Source organism: Cyprinus carpio, chromosome B19 (assembly GCF_018340385.1).
Source record: "Cyprinus carpio isolate SPL01 chromosome B19, ASM1834038v1, whole genome shotgun sequence".
NCBI lineage: Eukaryota > Metazoa > Chordata > Actinopteri > Cypriniformes > Cyprinidae > Cyprinus > Cyprinus carpio.
The window spans coordinates 7,509,084-7,531,167 of record NC_056615.1 but is presented as its reverse complement, the minus strand read 5'-3'; the positions used below and the strand labels follow the sequence as shown (position 1 = coordinate 7,531,167).

Genomic DNA, 22,084 nt, shown 5'->3' with positions numbered 1-22,084 from the left:
GTCTAATAATGTGCATATTTACTCATGGAAGCCACTGTTTTTATTTGAGTTTTTCCCACACATATAACATTTAAACATATGTGGTTATTAAAAATGTTCACTTAGGTTCAGTTGGGATTTTTTTTAATGTATTTATTTAAATAAATAACTGTAAGCACTGCATTAAAATAGAGGACAATAGTACAAATAAAACAAAATACTCAAATAAACTGTAAAATGAGATCATGATAGTTCTTACGGAGATTATATGCATATTGAATCCCATTTCTGCATAAGAAAAAAACATGTTTAAGTTAATCATAATTATGAGATAAGTAAAAAATTATGACATACTTGAAAATCTGAAATAATGTTTTTTTTTTTGTTTGTTTTTTTAAAGTCATAATTGATTTAGTATGTCTCCTAATAATGACTTTAAAGTGTCAAAATATACAACTTTTTTGTCCCTTGATTATGACCCAGTATGACATAATTTCATTTTTTTATTTCACAATTTTTACTTTTTTTATCTAATAATTTTTCATTTGTCACAATAATGACGTTTTATACAATAATTTTTCCTTTAATCTCATAACTAATAGAATGTCTTAGCCTAATTTTAACTTTTTATGTCATACAGTAATTATGACTTAGTATTTCATAATTATGAGTTACAAAAGCCTGATTTTTCTCATGAAACGGAAATGGGTCATAGTCTATGAGAATTAAACATAAAAAGACTTCTTGATTCTAGAGTATGAAATATTCACCGCGAAATATAAAGGTGACCAATAAACTCAAAAGCATTATTAATGCTTGAAAAGTAAATAAATAGTTATATCTTTTTCATAGACAGACCTAATAGTAAGCCTACATAAAATCAGACAAATAAATAAATAAAATAAAACTATAGACAAACAACTGTTTAGGATCTTTTTAAAAATGAAGATAATAATTCTTAAGAAACGTCTTATTGTTTTCAACGAATTTAAAAAAAAGATTAGCAATCAGGGAAGTGTCAGAAAGCAACGTTTAGGATCTTTAGGGTTTTTTTTGCTTGTTTGTTTGTTTTTTTAGGATCTTTAGGTTCTAATGAGGCAACCTGCACCGTGACGTCTCAACTGGAAGCCGCACCTTCCAATAGCCACTCCCACATATACGTCACGGCAGACTGACCAAACCCGGAAGTGAAGATGGCGACCGCCTACGAGAGGTTCAACCTGTAAGTTCAAACTTTTATTCGAGCGCAGCGACAGATATAAAGACGTACGGCGCCCGGTTTCGCTTTAATGAAGCTCAGCACTTTTAATGGCAGCGTCTGTGTGCGCTGTCAGAAGTCTTGTTGCAAGTACAGGGCAGTTTAAGCTGTGGTGGAAGCTGCACTGGCTTAAGCCGTTCAGACACTGTTAAGATTGGCTGTGTTTCAAAACCCAGTGAGCTGCACATCTACACAGCATTTAAACGCGAGAGCAGAATCTTAATACTGCATTACGACAACAAAACGCGCCAAGTGCTGTCTATGCAGCTCACTGGGTTAAGATGCATTGATTTGAGTCTGGACAGCATCTGTTCTCATATTTTTAGTAAGTGGTGCACTAGGGTGCTTACTTGGACTGTGCATTAGGATGCTGAGGTCAGCTGAAGCACACTGAGTCAGTGCTGCAGTGTTGGAGAGGCATCAGTGTAAAGATGATGTCAAACAATGCCGATATTACAGGTGCATCTCAGTTAATTAGAATGTCGTGGAAAAGTTCATTTCAGTAATTCAGCTCAAATTGTGAAACTCGTGTATTAAATAAATTCAGTTCACACAGACTGAAGTAGTTTAAGTCTTTGGTTCTTTTAATTGTGATTATTTTGGCTCACATTTAACAAAAACCCACCAATTCACAACAAATTAGAATACTTCATAAGACCAATAAAAAAATTGTTGGCTTTCTGGAAAGTATGTTCATTTACTGTACATGAACTCAATACTTGGTAGGGGCTCCTTTTGCTTTAATTACTGCTTCAATTCGGCGTGGCATGGAGGAGATCAGTTTGTGGCACTGCTGAGGTGGTATGGAAGCCCAGGTTTCTTTGACAGTGCCCTTCAACTCATCTGCATTTTTTGGTCTCTTGTTTCTCATTTTCCTCTTGACAATACCCCATAGATTCTCTCTGTGGTTCAGGTCTGGGGAGTTTGATGGCCAGTCAAGCACACCAACTGGGGCTCTAGAGTGCGACCTAATTTCTCAATGGTGCGACTAAAAAAAATCAGAGGTTGCACCGGTGCGACCAGCCGTTCAAGGGAAAAAAAGTCTCTGCGACTCTGAAAGTCTCCCTGTGGTTCAACAACAGACACTAGAGCCCGACGGACCTTGACTGTTTTACGCCCCTCGAGCCGGGCTTTGGGCCAATTTTCACGTCATAGTTCAAACACGGGCTGGGCCTCCTGCCTGTTTTAGACTTCTCCTTACTTTTATATTTTAGACATCCATCAATTAGTGATGAAACAAAATTGCCGTGCTGTTGGAAACAACACGAGACCGTGTTACCGCGACTGTCAAGAGCGGCTCGACCGTGTTTAGTGTCCCGCCAGCAGCAGCGCAGCTGAACAGCTCTGCGTTCAAATACACAGAATAGGCTCAAGCTTGCCGCAAAGCACCGGCAAAAGTTATTACCATAGATGTGACAGGGGGGTAGATATTTTAATTATTTACTAATAAACTAGTGTTTTCTGAGTCTGTGTCGCAAGCATGAAGTTGCCGATCCTGACTCGCCATCTCCTCAGACGCGCCTTTACAGAGAAGTGCATCTTTATAGATTATGATTATAATGAAAGAGTTTTTGTTTTCGATTTGCTTTATTTCGATAAGTAATCATTTAAAGCTTTCTATAGATATATTTATAATGTCTGTGAGGCATGTTTTCACTGAGTTTCGGTTTATTTTTGTACTCCTGTTAAAGACGACACGACAGAAAGCGCAACGTTTAGTTGATATTGTGAGTGCACACAAATAAAAGTAGACCCTTTGCAGTTGGGAATGATGTATTACTCTTACCTTTATGTGCAAAAATGACTGCGTATCCACTGAAAAAATGCAAGTGATCATGCTGGCATCTCCATGTCCGGAAGCGTCTCCGCACAAACTATTGGATATAGCGCACATTTATCTGGGTCTAACATTGTAACATTATAACATTGTTATATGCTTGAACTGTTTTATATCTATAGATTTTATTTTAGGCGAGTCGTGATGATTTGAGAAGGCTAAATTGATCAAACATAGGCTCACTGTCTAACGCTGGCCGCTTGGACTTACATTTAACAAACAAAAAATTCTTCCTAACGTTTTTCTAAATTATCTTTATAAAAAACGAAACGAAATTAATCACTTTGCTATTACATACAAAACTGAACTATTTCAATAGCTGAGACAGTAGTATAAGCTGTTTAGGGACTGTTTAGCTGTTCAGATCAGACACTAGAGCATCCCTTCATTCAGACACAGTGGAAGATCTGATCAGAATCAGTGTAGAGGGGCCAAGTCTTGGTGATTTTGATGATAGAGAGAGTGTGGCCAGCTGGTTTAGCCAAGGCCAAAGATCAAGAAGGCCAAACTACAGGAGTTGGCCATCCTAGGTGCATGTGACTGCAATGGAGGATAGTCCATAAGACATTGAGCCATGAGATGTTCAGTTTGAAGCCCTTAAAACACTTAATGTAGATTTTCTTTTTATTTCATTTTTCTTGAGATGTTTTAAGTTTAAATTTCAGCTCAGTGAAGCACTTTAAGCAACACTTTTTCAGTAAGTTACCTTTCTTGTAGAATTGTGCTTCAAATAAAGAACTTTATGTTGGCCAGATTGTTAGTTAATCATTTACAAGTTAATATTGCCTATATGGACTACGATTAAAAAAAAAAAAAAACTTGTAACTTGTAAAACTGCGGTGTTACATGTGATGCGGTGGAAAATTTGGGTGCACCTAACTTTTAGGCACACCAGTGCAACCAGTGCAGAAAGTTAGTCTAGAGCCCTGCCAAAACCATGGTCATTTAACCAACTTTTGGTGCTTTTGGCAGTGTGGGCAAGTGCCAAATCCTGCTGGAAAATGAAATCAGCATCTTCAAAAAGCTGGTCAGCAGAAGGAACCATGAAGTTCTCCAAAATTTCTTGGTAAATGGGTGCAGTGACTTTGGTTTTCAAAAAACACAATGGACCAACACCAGAAGACGACATTGCACCCCAAATCATCGCAGACTGTGGAAACTTAACACTGGACTTCAAGCAACTTGGGCTGTGAGCTTCTCCACCCTTCCTCCAGTCTCTAGGACCTTGGTTTCCAAATGAAATACAAAACTTGCTCTCATCTGAAAAGAGGACTTTGGACCACTGGGCAACAGTCCAGTTCTTCTTCTCCTTAGCCCAGGTAAGATGCCTCTGACGTTGTCTGTGGTTCAGGAGTGGCTTAACAAGAGGAATAAGACAACTGTAGCCAAATTCCTTGTCACGTCTGTGTGTGGTGGCTCTTGATGTCTTGATCCCAGCCTCAGTCCATTCCTTGTGAAGTTCACTCAAATTCTTGAATCGATTTTGCTTGACAATCCTCATAAGGCTGCGGTTGGTTTTCTCTCGGTTGGTTATGCATCTTTTTCTTCCACACTTTTTCCTTCCACTCAACTTTCTGTTAACATGCTTTGATACAGCACTCTGTGAACAGCCAGCTTCTTTGGCAATGAATGTTTGTGGCTTACCCTCCTTGTGAAGGGTGTCAATGATTGTCTTCTGGACAACTGTCAGATCAGCAGTCTTCCCCATGATTGTGTAGCCTAGTGAACCAAACTGAGAGACCATTTTGAAGGCTCAGGAAATCTGCATGTCACCATATTCTATTTTGTTGAGATAGTGAATTGGTGGGTTTTTGTTAAATGTGAGGCAAAATCATCACAATTAAAAGAACCAAAGACTTAAACTACTTCAGTCTGTGTTCATTGAATTTATTTAATACACGAGTTTCACAATCTGAGTTGAATTACTGAAATAAATTTCTTTTCCACAACATTCTAATTTATTGAGATGCACCTGTATATTTAGTCAAATATTATTCCAGCTATGTATGTATAAAAAGAATGCTAGAGTATATGGCATACTGTACAACAATGCACAATTAATATCTGATTATTTGACAAATTGTGAAACTGTAGTTGAATAACTGAGAGGGAGGGGAACCTGATGGAATGTCTCCAGCCCACAGTTTGTTATCAGTCGCTCGGATACTGATATGAGTTACAGTGGTGTGCTTTCTGAGTCACTGGCTTCTGAACATGTACAGTAGTTCTGAGAACCTAGATTGTTTTGCACTGACATTAATTATCATGACAACTGAAAGGAAGGAAAAGAAAGGTTACCACTAGTGATGCACCAAAACAATTTTTTTAGCCTAAAATGGAAACTGCAGTTCACTTATTAATCAATTAGTTGTTCAAATTAATTTAATATCAACCCTCAAATAAAATGGAAAAAAGCTAAAAATTCCATGTACTTTTATGTGCTGAGTTTTAATGATATATTAATTTATTGTTGTAATTAAACTAGGGCTGTCAAATGATTAATCACGATTAATCACATCCAAAATAAAAGTTTTGTTTACATAATATATGTGTGTATACTGTGTATATTTATTATCTATATATAAATACACACACATGCATGTATATATTTAAAAAGAATATGTTATGTTTATATATTAAATATATTTATATATAATATAAAATATAAGAATATAAATATATAAATGTATATACATGTAAATATTTTCTAAATATATAATTTATGTGTGTGTATTTATATATACATAATAAATATACCCTGTACACATACATATATTATGTAAACAAAACTATGATGTATATTTTTTAATTTTAATAATGTATCTTTTTAATTCCTTTTAGAATTAGTTACTTTTTTTTGCATTATGTTAATAATAAATTACGCTTTTCACAATTAAGTCACAATGCATAAAATATTGTTCTTAAAATGTAGTTTTTATTTCTTATTTAATAAGAATTCTTTTTTTTGTGGCCTAATTCTTTTTTTATATTACAGATTCACTATTTTGCTTACTAAATACCAGATTATAAATGATTGTTTATATCTTGCTTTATGTAATTAGCCTGTTTTGTAATTTTCTTAGAGATACAGTAAGTACTTCAGTTTTATGAATGGCCTCTTGCACAATAAACAGGACATTGCCAATAGTATTACAGCTGAGAAAGGCTTGTCTATAATGACATAGTTTATAATAAGCCAGAAACCCTTGCACCACAGTGTGTTTGCTGAGACGATGCACATAATTCATAATGCCTGTGATTTGTCATATACAGACACTGGACACAGATCTATAAGGGATGCGAATTTGCCACCACTGTAGCAACAAAACAAAATTGCAGGGTAGAGTTGAACATCTGTGTTGTTTTTACTTGCGTGACCTGATCAAAAGGCTCCGAGAATTGGAGTTGCCATGAAACCAAACTGTGAGCCATCATGTAAATTTTAACATTTTGAGATAGATTCCATAGACCTATTATGCAGTCATGGTTAATGGGGCAGAGGTTAACCATGCAAACGCCGCATCCTTCCCTCATTGCAAGCTCATCAAGTGGTGCACAGAAAGTGGCTGCTCAGCATTTTGGTAAGGAAGGAAGACTCCGGCCATTAAAGTGGGACAAGCATGCACGATGTTGTTACTGAAACAGACTCTCACACTCATCACATTGTAGATTTGAAACTTACATTATGAGACAATATCTATCTGTAATTTTCTCTAAACTTTGCTTAAAAATATGCACGACCGAAACTGCAAAGCAGTTCTGATTTATGACGTTGCTGAAAATCTGCTCTCTCCAGATGGTCTGAGATGTTTCTGATTATGTTTCCGACGCGGTTTTGTCTTATTGATATCATCACCACTCAAAATCTGATTGAATTGCATATACAGTTTCTTTATTCAGTGCTGTGTATCACATTCATAATAATCTCAAAGACATTTGCTTGCATAATGCAGCTAACTGTCAAATGCTAACCAGCCAAACCCTCAGCTCTTTTGTTATACTGGAAAAACCAGTGTGTGTTTAGCAGCACAGTAAGAAAGGTGTCAGAATAGACTTACTGGTCTGTTTATTCAGAAAGAGTTAGGTTTATTTGTTGAAAACAAATCATTCTTTTCTGCTTTTTTTCATAGGCATGCAACGCCTGAGAAGTTCTACATTGAGGCCTGTGATGATGGAGCTAATGACGTGCTGGTTATTGATAGGGTGTCCACCGAGATGACCCTCGCAGGTACAGTCTGACTACTAGTAAGAATGGAAACCAGTTCAAATATGTTGTATCACATTTCGTCTTAAATGCAAAAAGCCCATTTTATGATTACAGGTTAGTAAGATGTTATTTTTTAAGAACTTTCACTCACCAAGGACACGTTGACAGTAAAGACATTTCAAATGTTACAAACAATTTCTATGTCAAATAAGTGCTGTTCTTTTGAACTACCAAATAGTCTTTCACAAGCATATGAAGCAGTGCATAATTTTCAATATTGATAATCAGAAATGTGTCTTGAGCAGCAAATCAGCATATCAGGATGATTTCTGAAGGATCATGTGACTCTGAAGACTGGAGTAATGATGAAAATGAAGCTAAAATTAAATTTGAACATATATTCAAATAGAAACCAGTAATTTTTAATTGTAAATATAATTCACAATATTAATATTTTTACTGTATTTTTGTCAAATAAATGCAGTCTTTGTGAGTTTAAGAGACTTCTTTCAAAAACATCCCCAAATTATGAATTATTTCTTATATTATATCTAATTATGTTTAATTGTAATGTTTATTTATTGTCTATTGCAAAACTACAATGTTTAAAGGGTTAGCTCACACAAAAATGAAAATCCTGTCATTTATTACCCTAATGTCGTACCAAACAAATTAAGATATTTTTGATGAAATCTGAGAGCTCTCTGGCCCTCCATAGACAGCAACACAACCGAAATGTTCCCAGAAATGTAGCAAGGACATTTACGTTCAGCATGCACTCTCTTTGTCCTGAACGTGAACAGTGCTGATTACGTTGATTACGTTCTGGGGAAAGCACACCTGTGTGTCGTGGTACTCTCCAAAATGGGGAAAGATATTAACTCAGGGAGAAGAATTATTGAATAAATTATTATTTTTGTTTTCTTTGCACACAAAAATTATTCTCGTAGCTTTGCAAAATTAAAGTTGATCCACTGATGTCACTTAAACTGTTTTATCGATGTCCTTGCTACGTTTCTGGGACTGGGAACATTTCAGTTGTGTTGCTGTCTATGGAGGGTCAGAAAGCTCTCGGATTTCATCAAAAATATTTTAATTTGTCTTCTGAAGATGAACGAAGGTCTTACAAATTTGGAACGACATGAAGGTGAGTAATTGATGACAGAATTTTCATTTTTGCAGTGAACTAACCCTTTAAACTGTATTTGATTATGTCCCAAATAACAGTAACATGGTTACTTAAAGGGAATAGAATGATAAAACAGCACATTTAAAATATAGTTTGTCTTCCTGAGGTTGGCGATGAACATTTTCTGAAGGTTAAGGAGCTAATTTCTCTGACCGTGTGAGAAAGTACAGTGAAAGATTTATAGTTTGGGCTGCTGTGATCTGACATTTATGAACAGCTACAACTAATGAGGGAATCAGACCTTTCAAAGTATACAGACATCGATGAAGAGTTACGGCAGCTATTTGGACTTCTCTGTTTTAATGGTGACATTTCATCAGTATTGTCAGTGTGACATTTTATGTTTGAGGTAGTTGCTGGGGGTTTTTTGTTAAAGGTGTATTCCAGGAATAGCACAGCACAGGTCTGTTACTTCCTCTTATCAAAGCAGAGAAGTATATTAAATGCACAATCTGCAAATTTGAATGGTGCATTAATGTTTTTTCCTCCTGAAGGTATTAAGGACATCCCTCCATCAGGCGTAACCAGGCCCATTTGTGGAATCATGGGAACTATTCGGCTGGTGGCTGGTAGGTTCTGTGTTATCACGATGTTCCGATTTTTCCGTAGAATTCGGAACGTTGTTTGTATCACGTATACTTTTGATTACCGTGACGCATGGTTTTTTTCTTTTTTGGTTCTGCAGGGATGTACCTCATAGTCATCACACGGAAAAGAAAAGTGGGCGACCTGTTTGGCCACACTGTGTGGAAAGCGCTGGAGTTTGATGTGATTTCTTATAAGAAGACCATTTTGCACCTCACAGATTTTCAGGTCATCAAAGTCCCTAACCTCAACCTTCAGTTTAATGCTGATGTGTGTAACACCTTGAGTAGAAAGTGGGCTCTAAATGTCATTTGTTGTTTGATCAGTTGCCCAGTGCGTCTCTAAATCATAACGAAAGGTTTCCTGCTCTGAACTTTTTGCCTTACACAATTTTCCATTTACAGTTTACTCAGAAGTTCTGTAAGAACAAAGCAGCAGATTCACCCTCGGCTTGTGAAATTGGGTGTACTCATACAGTAAATTTTTCATTTGAGCCCATCCCTTGAGCGCAGCGATATCTCATTACAATGTTGTATACTTGCTGCATTATTTAGCGAGGATAAGACTTCGGCTGAAATGGCCTTGGATGCAGCCTGTGAGTAGATCAGTATTGGACATGGGAAGTGTTTCGAGTTGAAACAAGTACACGGGAGGCTTGACTGCAAACAACTAAATCATTAAAGCACTCCAGACCTCTCTACTGTTGTCAAAAGGTTCAATCTAAGCGCATGAGGTATGCAGTGAATGCATCTAGCTACACTAGCTTGGTTAGTTTCGTTCCGGAATGTGTCAGCAAACAAATAAATAACAAAATGCAAGTGTGTTTTGCAATCTCAGCAATGTTTGCATACTTGTCTAAACTATGTTTCTGGCCTGGATGAAAGTGCCACACCTTTTTGAGAAGCTGATGTTTCCTTGCATGAATTGTCTACATAATTTTTGTGTTGAATATTGCGAAATTGAATGAATTGCATGTAATTATAATGCTGTGAGAGTAGAGTTTGTGTACAAAGGCAAATGGTTCTGCTGACCAGGTTCTTCTGGGAGGAGAAATCAATTCAGGTCGTTCCTGATCCACTCCATTCCCAGAGCCAGAGCTTACTGGATAGTGATCCTGTTACTGCAGAAAGCATATGCTGAGATTGAAAGGCCTGGCATTGGTTGAGAGCTTAGTTTTGGCACCTGCACATGGAGCAAAGCTTGTTTTCAGGAAGAATGAATTGTACTAATGTAAGAGTGTTGTGTGATGCATTGGAGCAGATTAACTCATCAACATGCTTGTTTTGAATACATATGCACTTCGACTTTAAACAGCCTTTTTAGAACATGTCAAACCACTTCCTTTTGTCAAAATCATTCTGTTATGCTACAGACACATTAACCCCCGGTTTCACAGACAAGGCTTAAGCCTAGTCCCAGACTAAAGTGTAATTCTGAGCTGTTTCAGATGAAAGAAGCTTGCACTGACAGATCTTAAACCATATCAGTGCCTTTGTTTGGTCTTAAGGTGAACACCAGTAATGTTTTTTATAAGGCAGGTTAATAAAAATGACTTAAATGTCCTAATTGAACTATGACCTAATCCTGGCTTAGTCTGAGCCCTGCTTGTGAAACCGGGCCTAAGTGTTCATGAGAGAGATACAAATTCAGATTTCAGAACATTGAAATCCAAATTTGCTAATTGTCAGTTATACATTTAAGTTCAATTTAAAGTATTTGTTTGTTTGTTTGTTTATTAAAAAGAGAAATTCAAAATAGTTTTATCATTAAATAATATTAATATTATATTATTAATTGAAACTAATTAGTAGCATAATTTTAGTATTATTAATAATTATGAATAAACATTTATACCGGTAATTAAAAAATAATTTAAATATTAGAATATATTAAAATAATTAATGTTATCAAATTAACTGGGGCAGCTGTGGCCTAATGGTTACAAATTTATATATATATATAGTATTGTTGTTACAAAATTCAAGTCAAATTTCAAGTCAATTATAAATTAGAATATTACTATTATTTTTTTCTAAGGAAATGTATTTCAATAATTTGGAAAATGCCAAAGGGACTTTTTTCAGTAGTTAATAAAAAAAAAAACAGTCACATTTTCATAAAAATCTATATATTGTGAAATATTTTTATATTGACTGCCAGGTTTTAATACCAAAGTAATATTGCCGAACGCTACCTCATCCCATTTCTCCATCTTCTCTCTATTGTCCTGTCATTACTTTACTTTTATGCCATAAAAATGGAAAAGGCCCCAAATAAATTAAGAATTAAATCAATAACCCTAGTCTTCTTACTGTTCACATCATGTTTTTTGCCAATAATCTTATCCACTCACTGTTTCCTTCTCACAGATGCAGGACAACAAGGCATTTCTGTCTATGCTTAGAAATGTCCTAAACACAGACGGTTTCTACTTCTGCACGGACTATGACCTGACCCACACCCAGCAGCGCCTGTCCAACACCAGCCCGGACTTCCAGGAGATGAGCCTGCTGGAGAGGGTGAGCAGAGCAAAGACTGAGGGATGATAGTGACTGACGGTAGAACAGAGAGACAGAGCTGTTTGGAGTTTCAGTGGCAGAGAGAAAAGCAGAGCCTTCAAACCTCTCGAGTACATTTGGTTACTCTGTTTGTGAATTAGACCCTTCGAAACAACCATAACTTCTCAGATGATTCCTGTCTTCTATCATGTCTCCACACAGGCAGACCAGAGATTCATGTGGAATGGAAACCTTTTAAGAGAAATAACCGCACAGCCTGAGGTATAAAAATAAACCTAGTTCAGAAACCATTAAACATATGAGAAAATTGCACATGCTAAGTCACTGATTCCCCTTTTCAGCTCCATAAATTTGCATTTCCTGTCATCCACGGATGTATCCTTTGAGAGGTGCCATGTTGTTTGTGGTTAAAGTTGCTCACTTTATTTAGCCCTATGAACTGTGAACTGTTTCTGTTAAAGATGAGATTATGTAACTGGTCATGATTAGTTGATAATATTGTCCATAATCTAAAAACACATTTGCATTGTAAATTGCTTGGGATGAAATTGAAGAAATAAGTAGTAGTTGGAAAATGTGTGTGATATTGAGGCTTAACCCACTGCTTCAGTTATTGTGATGAATCCGTGCTGCATCAATGGGAAGGTGTTTGAGTGGATCCTCATCTCTAGACGGAGCTGTTTCAGAGCGGGGGTCCGGTATTATGTCAGAGGTGAGATATGTTCAAGCATATATACATATTCACACAGTAGTGTTTGCTGCAGATATTACAGTTTTCCCCTGCGCCTCAGGCATTGACTCTGAAGGACATGCTGCTAACTTCGTTGAGACAGAACAGATAGTCCAGTACAATAATGCCCGGGTGTCCTTTGTGCAGGTCGGTGGAAACTACTGTTGGCCTCCATTACAAGAATATTTGTTTTTGACTTCCCAGAATTCACCTCAGATTTCATTTGTGCTCTTTCACTCTTCTCTTACACAGACTCGAGGCTCCATGCCCTTTTTCTGGTCTCAAAGACCCAACCTGAAGTACAAGCCCAAGCCACAGATAAGCACTGACACCAATCACGTAAGACCCCTTATGCTGCTACAGGAACTTTTTTTTTCAACTATCAGAAGCTGAAAATATCTGTCTGTCTGTCTGTCTGTCTATCTATCTATCTATCTATCTGTCTGTCGTTCTATCTATCTATCTATCTATCTATCTATCTATCTATCTATCTATCTGTCTATCTATCTATCTATCTGTCTGTCGTTCTATCTATCTATCTATCTATCTATCTATATGTATGTATGTATGTCTGTGTGTCTGTCTGTCTGTCTGTCTGTCTATCTATCTATCTCTCAATCTATCTCTCTATCTATCTATCGATCTGTCTGTCTGTCTGTCTGTCTTTCGTTCTGTCTATCTATCTATCTGTCTGTCTGTCTTTCGTTCTATATATCTATCTGTGTGTCTGTCTGTCTCTCTATCTGTCTGTCTGTCGGTCGTTCTATATATCTATCTGTCTGTCTGTCTCTCTATCTGTCTGTCTTTTTGTCGTTCTATCTATATCTATATCTATCTATCTATCAATCTATCTGTCTGTCTGTCGTTCTCTACATCTGTCTGTCTGTCTGTCTGTCTGTCTCTATCTATCTGTCTGTCGTACTATATATCTATCTGTCTGTCTGTCTCTCTATCTGTCTGTCTTTTTGTCGTTCTATCTATATCTATCTATCTATGTATCTGTCTGTCTGTCTGTCATTCTCTATATCTGTCTGTCTGTCTGTCTGTCTGTCTCTATCTGTCTGTCGTACTATATATCTATGTCTGTCTGTCTATCGTTCTATATATCTCTCTGTCTGTCTCTCTGTCTGTCTGTCGTTCTATATATATTTGTCTGTCGTTCTATATATCTATCTGTCTGTCATTCTATATATCTGTCTGTCTGTCGTTCTATATATCTATCTGTCTGTCTGTCTGTCTGTCTCTTTATCTGTCTGTTGTTCTATATATCTATCTGTCTGTCTGTCTATCGTTCTATATATCTGTCTGTCTCTGTCATTCTATATATCTGTCTCTCTGTCGTTCTATATATCTATCTGTCTGTCTGTCTGTCTGTCTCTTTATCTGTCTGTCGTTCTATATATCTATCTGTCTGTCTGTCTCTCTGTCTGTCTGTCATTCTATATATCTATCTGTCTTTCTTTCTATCATTCTATATATCTGTCTGTCTGTCTCTGTCTGTCTCTCTGTCATTCTATATATCTGTCTGTCTCTCTGTCGTTCTATATATCTATCTTTCTGTCTGTCTGCCTGTCTCTTTATCTGTCTGTCGTTCTATATATCTATCTATCTGTCTGTCTGTCTGTCTCTCTGTCTGTCTGTCATTCTATATATCTATCTGTCTTTCTTTCTATCGTTCTATATATCTGTCTGTCTGTCTCTCTGTCTGTCTGTCGTTCTATATATATTTGTCTGTCTGTCTCTCTGTCTGTCTGTCGTTCTATATATATTTGTCTGTCGTTCTATATATCTATCTGTCTGTCTGTCATTCTATATATCTGTCTGTCTGTCTGTCGTTCTATATATCTATCTGTCTGTCTGTCTCTCTGTCTGTCTATCGTTCTATATATCTGTCTGTCTGTCTCTCTCTGTCTGTCTGTCTCTCTGTCATTCTATATATCTGTCTGTCTGTCGTTCTATATATATGTCTGTCTGTCTGTCTGTCTGTCTCTCTATTTGTCTGTCTCTGTCATTCTATATATCTGTCTGTCTCTCTGTCGTTCTATATATCTATCTGTCTGTCTGTCTGTCTGTCTGTCTGTCTCTTTATCTGTCTGTCGTTCTATATATCTATCTGTCTGTCTGTCTCTCTGTCTGTCTGTCATTCTATATATCTATCTGTCTTTCTTTCTATCGTTCTATATATCTGTCTGTCTGTCTCTCTGTCATTCTATACATCTGTCTGTCTGTCGTTCTGTCTGTCTGTCTGTCATTCTATCTGTTGTTCTATCTATCTGTCTGTCGTTCTATATATCTATCTGTCTGTCTGTCTGTCTCTCTGTCTGTTGTTCTATATATCTGTCTGTCTGTCTCTCTGTCTGTCTGTTGTTCTATATATCTGTCTGTCTGTCTGTCTGTCTCTCTATCTGTCTATCTGTCTGTCTGTCTGTCTGTCTGTCATTCTATCTGTTGTTCTATCTATCCTTGCAGATGGATGGATTCAGGAGGCATTTTGAGTCACAGGTTCTCATTTATGGCAAACAAGTCATTCTAAATTTGGTGAGTACAATCTTTTAATCCACCTGTAGAAAATTGTAGTTGGTTGTGATTGGTGATTGGTCAAATAGTTAAAGATAATTGCTTTATCTGCAGGTGAATCAGAAAGGATCTGAATTGCCTCTTGAACAGGCCTTTGCCAAAATGGTCAATGGCATGGAGAACGGACTCATCAAGTAATTCAAGCAGTTCCTTTTAATTCCTACTGATTCATTTTTGTGGTGTTTGCCAAGGCAATTATTATTGCTCATTCTAGGAATATACTTTGAATAGACACTGAAAAGGGATAATCACCCAAAAATTATATTAATTACTCACCCTCATGTCGTTCCAAACCCGTAAGACCTTCATTCATCTTCTGAACACAAATAAAGGTATTTCTGATGAAACCCGAGAGCTTTCTGACCATCCATAGACAGCTACACAACCACCACGTTCAAGGCCCAGAAAGGTAGTAATGTGACATCAGTGCTTCAACCATAATTTAAAGAAGCTATGAGAATACTTGCATGTGTCGTGGTACTCTCATGAAGGCATGTCGAAGACTGAAATGAAGAGAAGAAATTGTTGAATAAAGTCGTTTTTTTTTTTTTTTTTTTATGCACAAAAAAAGGATTCTCATAGCTTCACTAAAATAAGGTTGAAGTACTGATGTCACATGGACTGTTTTAATAATGTCCTTTCTACCTTTCTGGGCCTTGAACGTGGTAGTTGTGCTGCTGTCTATGGAGGGTCAGAAAGCTCTCAGATTTCATCAAAAATGTCTTAATTTGTGTTCTGAAGATGAACAAAGGTCTTATGGGTTTGGAACGACATGAAGGTGAGTAATTTATGACAGAATGGGTGAACTATCCCTTTAAGACTAATAATTAACGTGCGTCATTTGTGCTACAGACATAATCAATGCCTCAATACATGCAGCTTATTAAGGAAAAGTGTGGTGTTACTTTTCTAAGTATTCAGAGTGATCAGACTTTAAAAGTGTTGGCTGACTTTCACCAAAGCATTTAATTGATCAAAAAAGTAAAAAACAGTAATATTGTTAAATATTACAGTTTAAAATAACTGTTTTGTATTTTAATTTTTATGTTTTAAAATGTCATTTATTCCTGTGATGTCAAAGCTGTATTTTCATCATCATTACTTCAGTCTTCAGTGTCGCATGATCCTTCAGAAATCATTCTAATATGCCGATTTGCTTCTCAAAAAACATTTATTATTATTAGCAATGTTGAAAACACTTGTTTCTATCTGCTACTCGTATATTGCTGTGTAGTGACTCTTGCATCTCTTTTGAGGTACATCGCCTTTGACTTTCACAAAGAATGCAGTAAGATGAGATGGCATCGCCTCCAGATTCTCGTTGATGCTGTTTCTGACATGCAAGAGGAGTTTGGGTTTGTATTCATTTCTGTACCTTTCTATAGGAAAGACTGTGGTCTCTGATGCTGTCAGTGATTCACTTTGATCTGGTTCTTGAACGCTGATTCTGTAGGTACTTCATGGTGAGCTCAGACGGGAAGGTGATGTCCGAGCAGTCTGGAACCTTCCGCAGTAACTGTATGGACTGTCTGGACCGCACTAACGTCATTCAGAGCCTGCTGGCCAGACGCTCCCTACAGAGCCAGCTACAGGTGACGTCACATCACATATAGCATGTCTGACGCATCCTAACTTGGTGTGATGCAATTGAGGACACTTACGCAGTAGAGAAAGCTGACTGGCTGTATTTCTGTGGCTTTACGTCAGTCAGCCCCACTTACTTGAAACTTGATGCATCAGGTTTGCTTAGGAAGTCTAAAACACTTTTATGTGGTCATGATTGCTTGGAGACATTTAGAAATCTGCTATATGGATTAATAATGTGGTTAAATATTGATTTGTCATCACCTTGAGCTGTATGTCATTTCAGAGGATGGGTGTCCTCCACGTAGGTCAGAAAATTGAGGAACAGGCTGATTTTGAGAAGATTTATAAGAACGGTGTGTTTGTTTTGCTAGACAATTCCCTTTAGTAGACACAATTCTCTTGTTGGAGACCGTAAATAAAGCAAGAAACATCATTATTTTCCTTTTCTGTTTCAGCGTGGGCAGACAATGCCAATGCTTGTGCTAAACAGTACGCAGGAACCGGTGCATTGAAAACCGACTTCACCAGGTATTCATCCCAGACTCCTTTCAGAATATGTGCAGTTGTGTGCGTCCACCGCTGTAACCTTCACCTTTGACCTCAGAACCGGGAAGAGGACTCACTGGGGATTGGTAATGGACGGCTGGAACTCAATGATCCGTTACTACAAGAACAATTTCTCAGACGGGTTCAGACAAGTGCGTATGAATTCTTTGTCTTTATGTCTTTCAATCAGACTGCATTGAATTTTAAGTAGCTGACTTTCCCCACAGGACTCCATCGATCTCTTCCTCGGAAACTATACAGTAGATGAAACCGATGGGTTGACGCCTCTGCATATGCAGAAGGACTGGAAGTTCCTCTTGGTCAGTGCTTTTCCCATACTGCTTGTTGTAAGAGAGAGATCTGAATTAAAAGAGGTCATTACTATGACCAAGACAATTTACTCCAAGCTGCTTCATGCAGTCCTAACATTTATAATGGTCATTCCCTGCTTATTTTATATTCATAAATATCTTCTACAGCTTCCTGTTATTATGGTGGTGGCATTCTCCATGTGCATCATCTGTCTCCTAATGGCTGGTAAGGTCTGGCATTATAACACAACATGAAATAAAGCAATAGGGTCAATAACATGACACATTTTTATCCAAATCTATAGACCTGAGTCAGGTTAGACGCCAAATTGAATTTAACAACTAGGCTGTGAGGGATAGATTAACAATGGCAATTATTTATTTAATAATAAAATGGAATTCATACATGCAGTGACTTAAAAACAATGTTTTTAATATCAGAATTATGTTTCACTTTGATGCAAATGTCCTGATATCATTAATAAGAACTCAAATAATCAAAGTCATGTGATGTGACCAAGAAAGTCATAGGGTGCAAACAACATGTAAAACAAGTAAGAATAAAAAAACAAAAAATATAATTATATCATGTCTAGGTCAAGAAGTCTCTCAAAATCTTAGACATATTTTATTAATGCAAGGTTAGTTCAGATCGTCAAATGTCATGTGGTGCAACTCCCTAAAAGCTTGATATTTATGTATTCATAAATAAGATTTGTTGAAAAAAATGTAAAAATATACTTTATATATCTTTAAAATATATTTTTTTAATAGTTAAGTTTTTTAATAATTAAATACATTCACATGTGTGGAATGTGTAAAGGAAATGTTACTTTTAATAATATTACACCACATGGTTTATATGCATGAGTCATTACATTTAAATGGAACTAACATGAATACCAAAAATACATGTTTAAGAACCTGACAGGTTTTAAACTAGATTTGTCAAATATTTTTCCTTTATTTACCATTATATGTCATTGACCCACAAGAGATGTGCGTTACAATGATTTTAATCACTATACAGTTCCATCACTGTTGCTTCATTTAGTTTGTGAATAATGATAGATCTGGTACTCTGTCAGGTGACACGTGGACGGAGACCCTGGCATACGTGTTGTTCTGGGGAATGGCCAGTGCTCTTACGGCTGCTGTCATTGTGGTCAACGGACGGGAGTTTGTTGACGCACCGAAACTGGTCCAAAAAGAGAAGATGGATTGAATATCAAGAACTTCTTCCTTCTGTTCTCTCTTGTTTCCTCTTTATTTTCTTCCAATACTGACCTGCTCTCCACACCATCCTTAAACTTAAGCAAAGCAAGCTTCCCTGTTTTCAGCTCCCATTGATGAAGCATATTACCATATTTCACATCAGTTACTACAGATTTCCTTTGAATCATAGTACATGGTGTCCAAACTTCACAAACTTTCCTTAACGATAATACTTGCATCACAGAATTGCACATGGGTTGCACAACATCCCCAGCCTGTAAGTGCATTGTGGAGATTGTGTCTTACTTTAACGCTGCTGTGTTGTTAATGTTTGGCGATCGATCTAAATTGACCCGTTGTGAAATTAAAGTTATTGTTTTGGCTCTAGAGAAATTGGACACCAGACGTGTGCCCATGGCCAAGTCTATGGGTTGACAGATCAATGAAGGTCTATTGTAATTAGATTGTTACACAAGGGAGCATTACATGATGCATCAGTGGCTCATCCCTTGGTCATTTCCATTCCTGTCCTCTCAAATCTGTGCTAAAATCAGCCTTATGCCTCGGTTTTATTTTCAGTTGTTCTTTGCAATGGCAGTTTGGGTTTTAATGTGGTTTCCTTTTGTTCTGCCAGCATATTTATGGGGTTGTGTCTCTCATAAATGATCAAATTAGACAGCTGTGGGACACACTGGGGGAGAGAGTGGTGTTAAGCACTGTTTCTTTATGAGTTTACAGAAAAATATGAACAGCACTTTTCCTGTGTAACTTCTTTACGTCTCTTCAAGGACCAGTGAACACTAACAGATATGGCACACATAAAGTCGCTCTTTAATGGCTCTTCGACTGCACTTCTCTTCAACGTTACCAATTCAGTGGCAGTTCATTAGATGGAAATAGACTTCCATCAGAATACCTGTCAAATTGACTCGCACTTTTAATTGAATTCCCTTAAACTATACTGACAATTCAGAAGGCATTCGCTTTTAACTAAATTATTTAGACAAGTGGCTTTCAAGGACGTCATATAGCAGAAAAAATTTCAGTTTTATTGATGTTCACTTGCATGATGGTGCATTTCAAAAGGCCTTACCTTTAACCCACCAAATTCTTTTCATTTTGACACATTCAGCAAGATGTTTTTGGGATTGGGAGTAGACACTGAAAAATGGTCTTCCTTTTGAACTTATTACTACCTTTACAACTGAATGCTCATTGGTTTGGTTTAATGTTGACAAAGAATGTAGATTGTGATGCCTTTATATGTGTGTTTTGTAGTCATCTCCAAATGATAATCCAAGCTGCAGTAATATTGGACGCATCTCAACAGGAGACTGCAATTGAGAGTTTCATCAAATTCATATGGGCCGTATTTTATTGATTTTCTTCGTGTGCAAATAGCAAGAGAATATGCAGTACAACTTGGAATTAAAATGGCTGGATGGAAACAGAACACTGATAATTAAATCCTTTATGTTTGATGTTTACCTGTATAAATCTGATGTGTAAACTGTACATTGGGAAGAAATTAGGAGATTTTTTACGTATATATGTGTGTGTGTGTGTGTCATTGTAACCATGTACTGTAAAGTGTAGTTTATAACAACATAGCTTTAGCACTTTCTGGTTGAGTTATTGATCAATCAAAGTGATGTTACTGATCACATTCTTCCATCACAGGGCTTGATGAAAATAGCTTTCATTGCCCTAGATTATGAACCGCATCGTTGTATTTCCAGAGTGCACTCTGTGTGCAATAAATTGCAGATTATCAATATTAATTGTGTTTTTGGACTTGATCCTGACAGTTTAAAATCCCTCTTGTCTTGTTTGATTAAGAGACTATATGCCTCAACATTACAGTTGCATTTCTGATCACTGTGCTCATGCACAAGTATTCAGTACTCGCCCATGATTTCAAGGGAATGGTTTGTGAAACATCAGTTGTCTTTAGTAGTCTATCAGTCCTTATCAGTCTCAAACTTCTATAATTCTGATGAAAACCACATTGAGACTATTGCTCATAATCTAGGTATTGTTTTGTTTTGATCACTGAGGTGTCATTTAATACATTTTAAAAGACATTTCAACCACTGTAACTGATGGTTTCTTGATGAAATTATGTTTAATAAATTCTACCAATAAAATGCAACTTGTCCTGCTTCTTACTGATGCATATGCTATTAATAGGGCTGAAACACAAACAGACAAAATTAGATCTGAGTTGGTTTAAATGGTTCTGTGGTTTACGCTGATCGGCCACAACCACTTACAGGTGAAGTGAATAACATTGATTATATCGTTACAGTGGCACCTGTCAGAACAGTCCGAGCATCTCTATAATGCCACGTCTTGTAGGGTTATTTCCCCACAAGACTTGGCATTTTGATTAGTACTAAACAAAAGTGGTGCAAAGAAGGGCAACTTGAACCCTGTCCATCACTGAAAGTGGCTACAATGGGTATGTGAGTGTCAGAACTGGACCTTGGAGAAATGAAAGAAGGTTACCTGGTCTGATAAATCACATTTTCTTTCAAATTCAGTGGATGGCTAGGTGCATGTGTGTTGTTTACATGGGGAAATGCTTGCAGCAGGAGGATGCACTATGGGAAGAAGGCAGGCCAGCGGATGTGTGTGCAGTGTTCTGCTGGGAAACCTTGCATCCATGTGGATGTTACTTTGACACATAGATCTCTTCATGGCAATGGTGTTTGTTCCCTGATGGCAGTGGATAATGCACCTGCCACACTGTTTAAAAAAAAAAAAAAAAAAAAAAAAAAAAAAAACATTCAGGATTGGTTTGAGAAACATAAAGTTCAAGGTGTTTCTTTGGCCTCCAAATTTCCCAGCTCTCTATTTGATTGAGCATCTGTTTTAAGTGCTGGACCCACAAATCCAATCCCACCTTATAACTTTATATTCTGCTAATGTCTTGGTGCCAGAGACCACAGGACATGTTCAGAGCTCGTGTGGAGTCCATGCATCAATGCATCAGAGCTGTTTTGGCTGCATGAAAGGAGCCTACACGATATAAGGCAGGTGATCAATACATGTCTAGTCTTCAATCAAACAGTGCTGTGCCATGTAATAACAAATGTAATCAATGATATTAACTATTATATTAACATGGTGTGAGATCCCAGGCCTTCATGAGGCCATACAGCAAGTGTATTAGACTTGCATTTTGAGATAATTTCATCTCGTTTTAAATTGTCAATCACCAAAGCACTGGGAAATGTGTTACAACCATAACGAATGCAAGAGTCAGTAGGCCTACTTGAGTTGGGGCTTCGGCATATGTCTCATCCTTTTCATGTTATAATCACCTTAATGGGTTTTTCCCCCATGTCTCTCTGTATCCGTTTGCAAATTATTTATTTTATTGGAGTTCATAGCGCCTCCGCGTGGTTATCTACTGGATACAAATTATCATGCAAACAAAAAAAGTAAAGGCTTTTTGGCACTCTAAAGACTTTTAAACTCAGACCATTTAAATTTAAAATTACAATCTATAAGTGATCAACCTAAGGAATTTTAAATACAA

At 36.9% G+C, this 22,084-nt stretch overlaps 1 protein-coding gene across 1 annotated transcript; it reads left to right on the top strand.

Annotated features, from left to right (window-relative positions):
* The first annotated feature begins 1,094 nt into the window (after positions 1–1,094).
* Positions 1,095–20,692, top strand: LOC109111246 (phosphatidylinositol-3-phosphatase SAC1-A). The gene is made up of 20 exons (XM_042745811.1): positions 1,095–1,201; positions 7,205–7,302; positions 8,965–9,039; positions 9,156–9,283; positions 11,425–11,574; positions 11,776–11,835; positions 11,916–11,949; positions 12,185–12,286; positions 12,366–12,451; positions 12,557–12,643; positions 14,774–14,842; positions 14,936–15,015; positions 16,138–16,236; positions 16,335–16,473; positions 16,752–16,821; positions 16,924–16,996; positions 17,073–17,166; positions 17,242–17,334; positions 17,494–17,551; positions 18,414–20,692. The coding sequence occupies exons 1-20, from the start codon at positions 1,173–1,175 to the stop codon at positions 18,548–18,550; spliced, it is 1,761 nt and encodes a 586-aa protein (XP_042601745.1). The 5' UTR covers positions 1,095–1,172; the 3' UTR covers positions 18,551–20,692.
* Positions 20,693–22,084: the final 1,392 nt, after the last annotated feature.

Coding starts and splice junctions, on each gene's coding strand:
- LOC109111246 (XM_042745811.1), top strand. CDS start 1,173: ATGGCGACCGCCTACGAGAGGTTCAACCT. Junction 12,287..12,365: donor GGTCCGGTATTATGTCAGAG/GTGAGATATGTT, acceptor CCTGCGCCTCAG/GCATTGACTCTGAAGGACAT. Junction 12,644..14,773: donor TAAGCACTGACACCAATCAC/GTAAGACCCCTT, acceptor CTATCCTTGCAG/ATGGATGGATTCAGGAGGCA.